The 8,218-nt window shown below is 36.4% G+C and overlaps 1 protein-coding gene across 1 annotated transcript; it reads right to left on the bottom strand.

The window, feature by feature from the left end:
- Positions 1 to 584: 584 nt before the first annotated feature.
- On the bottom strand, positions 585 to 7,247 carry CLEC4D (C-type lectin domain family 4 member D). The gene is made up of 6 exons (XM_080663119.1): positions 7,025 to 7,247; positions 5,130 to 5,219; positions 3,775 to 3,879; positions 2,943 to 3,094; positions 1,503 to 1,618; positions 585 to 1,201 (listed from the first exon to the last, which is right to left on the bottom strand). The coding sequence occupies exons 1-6, from the start codon at positions 7,050 to 7,052 to the stop codon at positions 1,054 to 1,056; spliced, it is 639 nt and encodes a 212-aa protein (XP_080519245.1). The 5' UTR covers positions 7,053 to 7,247; the 3' UTR covers positions 585 to 1,053.
- Positions 7,248 to 8,218: the final 971 nt, after the last annotated feature.

Raw genomic sequence — 8,218 nt, 5'->3', positions numbered from 1 at the left:
TCTAACAATAAAAATATTGTTTAAAAATGTTAAAGGGTTTGTGACATCTGGGTTAAAAAGTGGTGTACCACTACCAGTTGGAATACCAGCCTTTACATTTTTTAAAATGTAAGTACAGTTGGCATACAATCGTATATTGATTACTAGAGGCCCGGTGCACAAAAATTCATGCACTGAAGGTGTCCCTCAGCCTGGCCTGCACCCTCTCACAGTCTGGGAGTCCTCAGGGGATGTCGTACTGATGGCTTAGGCCTGCTCCCTCCCCCTCACCCCCGGGGGGAGCGGGCCTAAGCTGCAGTCTGGCCTCCCTCTGTGGGAGGCGACCAGGCCAGCTGATCAGGGGACGGCATCACCCCCATCAGCCTGCCATTGCCGCCTGGCCTCCCTCTGCGAGACGTGACCGGATGGACCAATCAGGGGATGGTGCCAGCCTGCCTTATCACCCCTCAGCCATCACTGGTTGCCGCTCCCCTCCCCCCCATCGCCATTCCTTCCCTCTGCCCACTAGCAAGCACCTTGGCTGGCCTGGCGCCGTCTGCTCATTGGCCCCACCCACCACCGACTGGTCATTCCACTGCTCGGTTGATTTGTATATTATTCTTTTATTATATAGGATATTCATTTCAGGTGTACAATATAGTGATTTGATATATTTATATCTTACAATGTGAGTATCCCACTAAATTTTAAGCTTTAAGATTTGGGGTAGAGGAAAAAATAACTAAAACATTGCATCATTTAAGCCATTCTGTTAAATGTGTAATAAATGCACACCAATTGCATTTCAAAGAATTATAAATTATAAATTCTTTGCAATACTATCAAGAAAGCAAAGCTAATGAAAACTGATTTTTATAGAAGAGATGATCCCTTCCACTAAAGCACTACACAAAAACACATTATCTTGAATGAATTGAATAAATAAGTCCCATCATGACTGAAAATGTTCTATGATCTAGTATGTTTTCTTTATTCCAGTGGTGCATGTACATTCTTCCCTAGTCTAATGGGTTCTTCTTTTCTGTCCTCATCACAAGAACCTCTTCATAGCTTTCAGGTGAGTACTCTTCCAGGTTTCTTACAAATCCTACTTGCCTCAAAGTTACAAGAAAAATTATTCCAGGCCCATTTGTTTTGGTCATTAACAAGGACAACACAATTTTCTTTCTGATGATTATTGGGTTCACCCTTATGCCAGAATCTGAAATGAAAAAAAAAAAGTATATGTAATACACACACACACACACACACACACACACACACACACACACACACACAGGGGACTATGCAGAGAAAATGACCCTAAATGCCCTTACGTGAGAAATTTAGAGCTGCACTGCCCAACACAAGTGTAGTAGTAGTTTACTAGTATAGAGGTTACACACACATGGTGCTGAGTAAGCACTCTTACATGGGTATGCTCCACCCAAAAATGAATTCTGCTTGCTACCTTCTTCCCACCTTTGCCTGTAAAGTTTTTTCATCCCAGTCAATATACTCACTCCATATTCGAGTTAAATGGCATTCTGTCCATCCATTGCCAAATGCCTTCAGGATTCTCATGTGAAAGTCCCAGGAAATATGAAAATCGTGTATCCAAAAATTGAGTAATAAAGTTCTGTATAAAAAAATTATAAATTCTTATAAATTTATTTGCATTTATCATGTGAGAGATGATAGGAAAAGAGGAAAGAGGTTGAATAGATTACTACTTAAGCAAAAAGGGTTGGCACCAGATGGATCTGTTTTCATATCCTGCCTCTGCAGTTTACTGTGTAATGTTAGAAAGTGCTTTAACCTCACCAAACCCTAGTTTCCTTATCTTCAAAAGAGACAATTCCACTACTTCACTGAGTTATTTTGAAGATTAACTGAGATCTACTTGCAAACTACTTAGCAAATGTTTAATAGGATCTGATTATCAGGAACTTTCGTTTTTAAATTTTCCCTCTTTAATCGTTTGTATATTTTATTAAATCCCATTTTATTCAAAGAGCCCACCTATAGATTGCAAGGCCATGAAAACAGAATTCTCCAGGAAATCCTTGTGATCAACAAAAGGGTAGAATGTGAGTTGTGGTACATATATAGAAACATATTACCTGAGAAAATAAATTTCCATTTTTACATTAAGATTTTCTTATTTAAAATTATAACCATACATCTGAATTATTTTTTCTATGCTTTATCCTGTAGCTCTTTTAGTATCAATTAACCATTCATTTATTCACTTAATCACCAAACAGTTATTAAGACCTAGCCAGAGTGCCTAGCACTGTGCAGGACATTAGCGATACAAAGATGAGTAAGGCATGGCTTCAGCCTTCTACAAAGTAGAAATCATTAGAAGAGATGGACTATTAAACAGACAACTGTAGGACACTAAAGTAAGTGCCATGATCACACAATGCACAAAGTACCATAAAATACCTCCAACTTAGAATAGGGAGGGTGGAGTAGGGAAGATGGTCAAGGTAGTTTTCTCTAGGAAATAATACATGAATGACATCTGGAAAGATGCTAAGAAGTTGGTCACATTAAGAAAATAATAGAGGACCCAGCCAGTGTGGTTCAGTGGTTGAGCATCGACCCATGCACCAAGAAGTCACTGGTTCAATTCTCAGTCAGGGCACATGCCCAGGTTGCAGGTTCCATACCTGGTGGGAGCTGTGCAGGAGGCAGTTGATCAATGTCTCTCTCTCTCTCTCTTCCTCTCTCTCTCTCTCTCCCCCCTCCTTCTTTCTCTAAAAATCAATTAAAAAACAAACAACAACAACAACAAAAACAAAAAACACACAGAGAGAATATAAGAGAGGAAGAAAAGGCTTTCCAGTCACATGGAACAGATGAAGCAAAGGCACAGAAACATGGCAGAGCAGAAAAAGTCCTCTCTCCGCAAAGAGATTCAAAGCAGAGAAACTGATGGGAGCCGCCCCACATACCTGCTCAGTCTCTGTGCTGATGGAGACCAGATGGGCCCCTAGCCCGGTACAGTTCCTTCCACTCTCCGCCCATGTCTTGTTGTCATGAAAAGGAAAATAGCAGCTGGACTGGAAGGCTCTCCAGCCAATAGGACAGCAATTCCAGGTGTCCCCTCATGAGAATATTGAAATAAAAATTAGTTACAAAGGAGCATTCATCTATAACAGATTGCATAACTATTCTACTATCTAGTGTCCAGTTACCATTTATGGGAATAATACCAAGATTACCAAAATCATTGTTTCCCTTTTAAAAAATATTACTAATTACATTTCAAAATATCTTCTAAACAAGAGTATTGAAATCATGTATTGACAATAAGAAAATTACAACATATTCTCTTAGAAGGGATGATCATTTTTTAGTATCCCTGCATCTATTTGCATTCACTTTTAAAGTGTTTTCATACAAAGAGTTTTACAGAACATTTTATCTAAAGGGTGTGAAGAACCTACTAAAAACTCTCAAGCATTTCCCCATTCTTCAAAATGAAACTCTATAAATTCCAGAATAATAAAAGCGATAAAGACGAGAGTCAGAGGGAACAGTCCTTATGATATGTCTGAATCAAAAGATATGTAATTAAATTATACATTCTCCAGTTATTTGACTGACGACAGTCATGAGAAATAGTCCTATCTCAATTACTGATGTGTACTCTTGTGCCAGATTCTCAATTATGTTATTTTAATCTCTGCTGGTTGACTACATATCTACTTTAAATCTGAGTGTGAATTTTAATGGAAGTGGAAATGAGAAAGAAATTCTCTTATGTGTCTCTGCCACCTGTACCTTTCAGGTCTGATTTTTCTTCGATGCATGTCAGCTTCACGCGGTGCTCTCCTAACTTGAACACTCCAGTGCTTCTCTTACAGCGTAGAAAGTTGGTATGAGTCACTGCCAAGGAGAAAAAAAAGTTCATTTCCTTTTCCTATATAATCACTTAATTTGGAAAATGGGAGCTTTCTCTTATCCTAATAGTTAGGGCCCTCACATTCTGTTTTCTCCCTATGCAGTTCCTCTGTTGTAGCTCCAGGTGAATTGGTTGAAAGATATTGTTGAAATTAATATTTTTATTATCATACTAGAGGCCTGGTGCACGAATTCATGCATGGGGGGGGGGGGTTCCCTCGGCCCAGCCTGTGCCCTCTATTAATCCCAGACCCCTCGGGGAATGTCCAACTGCCGGTTTAGACCCTTCCTTCCCCAGTTGCTGGCTGCCGGCTGGGGCCTTCCTTCCCTGCCTGCTGGCTGCCAGCCGGGGCCTTCCTTCATTCCGCACCACCCCCTGGTGGTCAGCGTACATCATAGCGAGCGATAGAACTCCCAAACTCTTGAGGGGACAATTTGCATATTAGGCTTTTATATATATAGATTGTCCATTTTGTGCTTTATGGGGGTAGTTTTTCAAACCTTTATGTGCATGTGCTTTTAAGCATATTTTTCTATTAGACTTGGTGTTAGAGTGGTGATTTTTGGTGAACACTGGGATATTTCTACAGTTTTATGAGCCTTTTGGTACATGATATGAGACTGGAGACCAATTTCATTTTTAAAATATGGATAATCAATTGTCTCTACACCATTAATTGAATAATAAAACTACCCTTTTCCTATAACACTGCAATTGCCCCTTCTGTTTTATATAAAGAACTTATATATGCAGAATCTGTAACTAAGCTCTCTATTCTTTTCTTCTGGTCTATTTGCCTTTATTTGCACTTATATTACTCTAATTATAATAACCTTATACAAGGTCTTGATATCAGAAAGAACAGGTCTTCCAACTATTCTTTTTAAAGCCAGACTTTTTTAAGTCCATCTGAAAGTTGTTTTTTTGCTGGTTACTCTTTACTCATACAAGGCAGCCCTTTGCAATCCTACTCCAAAATGAGGGCTGATTTACTGGTCAACAACTTTCACATGTATAGGTAAGGGTCTAAATTCTATCTTTCATTTCCTGACACAAGGCAGCAGCATCAAAGAATAGCAGATCTAGTATGTAGATCTGAATTTTAAATCAGAGACCCTGAAGACATTATAGCTTGATATGTTGAGGAAAATCAAGATAACAAAATGTTTGATGCAACTTTATAAAATTGGTTTAGGGAAATATTTCAAGGAGACCTCTACTTTTGCTAACTTACCCAAACAATTTGCAATACAGCAGGCACCAAGAAGTGAGATGAAAACAATAGCAATGACCCAAGAGATTAGCTGGAAATGCTGGCCTCCTTCTACCAGGACAAAAAGAAAGATAAATAGATTACCCCCTTTTCAGCCTCAAGAGCTAGGGAAACTAATTCTATCAAGGAACAAGCTAAACATGAGATCATCCAAAAATATTTTAGATGTGGAGGAGAGCTTAAAAATTTTCCCTGAATAAATCAATTTCATAGTTTATAATAAATAAGTAAATAAATAACATGTAAACTTTTTTTTAATAGGAAAGGCTTTTTATAAGGAAGACACAAAATTCAAAAATTGTAAAAAATTGATAATTGGGGTACATAAAAATTAAAACTTCTGCATGGCTGGAGTGGCTCAGTTGGTAGGAACATTGTCCTGTACACTGAAAGGTTTCAGTTTTGATTCCCTGGTTAGAGTATATACAGAAGGCAACCAGTTGATGTTTCCCTCTCACATCAATGTATCTCTCTCTCTCTCTCTCTCTCTCTCTCTCTCTCTCTCTTTCTCTCTATTCCTTCCTCTCTCTAAGCATGGTCTCTGGTGAGGATTATACATAAAAAATTAAAATTAAAAAATAAAGCTATGATATCTTTAAAAACACTAAAACTTCTATATAACAATGTTAAAACAAAAGGAATACCTGGAAAAAATTATGTCACAATATTAATATCCAGACTGTATAAAGTATTTTTAAAATTAATTAGAAAACAGCAAAAATTTGATGAAAATTTAATTTGTTGAAATTATAAATGGCCATTAAACAAATAAAAATATGCTCAATCAGAGAAATGTAAACTAAAATATCATGGTATGATTTTTTTACATATCAGAGTTTTTAAAGTAAATTAAAAATATAACATCCTAGGTAAGAAAATAAATGCTACTGCTGAACTATAAATTAGAAAGCCACTTAGACAGATTGTTAGCAACATTTATCAATTTTTAAATGCATTATATTTGCCACAACAATTTCATTTTTAAATTATAGTTTACATTCAGTATTATTTTGTAGTAGCTTCAGGTATACAACATAGTGGTTAGATAATCATACACTTTACAAATTTCATTTTTAGAGATTTGTCCTATAGAAATAACTAAATTTATTTCTATTAAAGGATATTCATTGGAGTACTTTGGAAACAGAAAAAACACTGAAACCTAATACTTGTATATGTATTGTCAATAGTAGATATTTTAAGCTATGATGAATCCATATGATAGAATTCTATATTGCAATTAAAATAGTCATGTTTATCAGTACGCATTGTCATAAAAAATCTCCAAGACCTATTGTTGCATAAAAAAAGGTTTTTTTCAGTACCATCATTCATTATGGATCCATTGAAGTTTGCCAGGGTGTGATGAGGAGATAAAGTGAAACATTAATTTTAAAATTACATATTTCTGCATATGCTCTATATATTTCTCAAAATATTATTTAATGTTCTCACAGTACAAATCCATTTGTGTCACTTTAGTAAAACATAAAATGGGAAAGTTAAAGCCTCAGGAACAGCCTTAGGCGGGATGTTTTCTATATCTTTTCTCACTTCCCTTTAAAAGAACCTCCCCAAATTACTGTCTTCCCTTCCATCTCGTTTTTCTTTTATATTTTATATACTTTAACTCCTTTCTTGGCCCAATTTATGTTTTACAAAGAAGTTTCTATTTCCCAGTGTATTAGAATCTATTTATAGCCTTTTTCTTCATCAAAGTCATTCTCATTTTCTTCCACCTTCTCCTCCCCATATCATCATTTTCAATCTTCACAACTACAACTGTCAATTTTATTTTTAAATCTTAGTCATAATTTTATCTGCCTCTTTAAAATTAAAAAGAGAGAAGTACTCACGTTTATTTTGAGATCTTTCTTGCCCCATTGTGTGTTAACTCTCTTGCTGTCCAGTGTTTGGGAAAAACAGATGCCTCTTATATTTTTTTCCAGGTATATTTCTGTGGATAAGATAATATATTCAGAAATACTTGAGATTAAACATCAGTCTTACTATTCTGGTGAGACTATAAAGCTCTCAATATAAAAGACTTGACTCAAAAGAAGAAGTCTTTCTAAAAGTGAGTTTCCTTTGATTCACTCTGGGAGATGGAGCAAAGAAAAAAGGAAATTGAGAAAGCAACATCCAAAAACAGTAGAAATTTCTATAAGTATCTTGAGATCAGTAATTAATGTATCATGTGGAATTATTCTATTTATTTTTATTTATCTGAACATAAAAATTAGCAGTGCCATAACAGACTAATCATTATACCTAATAAAAATTTAATGTATCTGACAGACTTGGAACAGTTACTGCTGCTGCTAAGGTTCCAGTAGAGACGTAAGAAAAAGGGTACTTGCACTTTCTGTCTGTCTGTCTGTGGCAGCCAACCTTGAATGCGGGGATACAGTAGGCAAACATGAAGCTATTACAACTTGGAAATTGCCTTGTAAACAGTTGAAGAGCCCGTTTTACTCCAAAGAAGAATCTAAAGTACAAGTTAACAAGTGAAAAAAAAATTAATGAACATGCTCTCATTTTTCTCTTTTTCTGGATTTTATATTTTCAAGGCAGTTACATGCTTGAGGTAGGCTCTGCCCCAGAAAGTCCCCTGTAGTTAGTACGTTGTGTGCAAAATGGTAAAAGACAATGTGACCAATGATCAAAAGCTTTTAATGCACACAGTGTATATACATTGTATGTAAAGACACAAAAACCTTTGTTTTGGTGTTGAGAAAGAGGTGGTGGAGCTATTGATGAAATTCCAAACTTTTCATAGATGAGAGAAAATAGTATTGTTGTTGCAAAGGAAATGAAAATGTGACATCCTGTGATAAAGTCACCATCAGGGTCCCTGACTTCATTTACTGTACTGTCATGCACTGAATGTTTTTGTCTTCCCATCACTGTGCTAGCACCTGATCTCAGACTTCCCAGCCTCCAGAACTGTGAGAAATAAATTGTTATATAACACCTGGTTGCAAAAAAAAAAAAGCACAGACTAAAATAGCCCGGCCAGCATGGCTCAGTGGTTGAGCATCAACCTATGA

The sequence above is a fragment of the Plecotus auritus genome (genome assembly GCF_963455305.1).
Source record: "Plecotus auritus genome assembly, chromosome: 3".
Lineage (NCBI taxonomy): Eukaryota > Metazoa > Chordata > Mammalia > Chiroptera > Vespertilionidae > Plecotus > Plecotus auritus.
The sequence above is the reverse complement of the archived record's forward strand: the minus strand, read 5'-3'. Positions and strand labels throughout refer to the sequence as shown.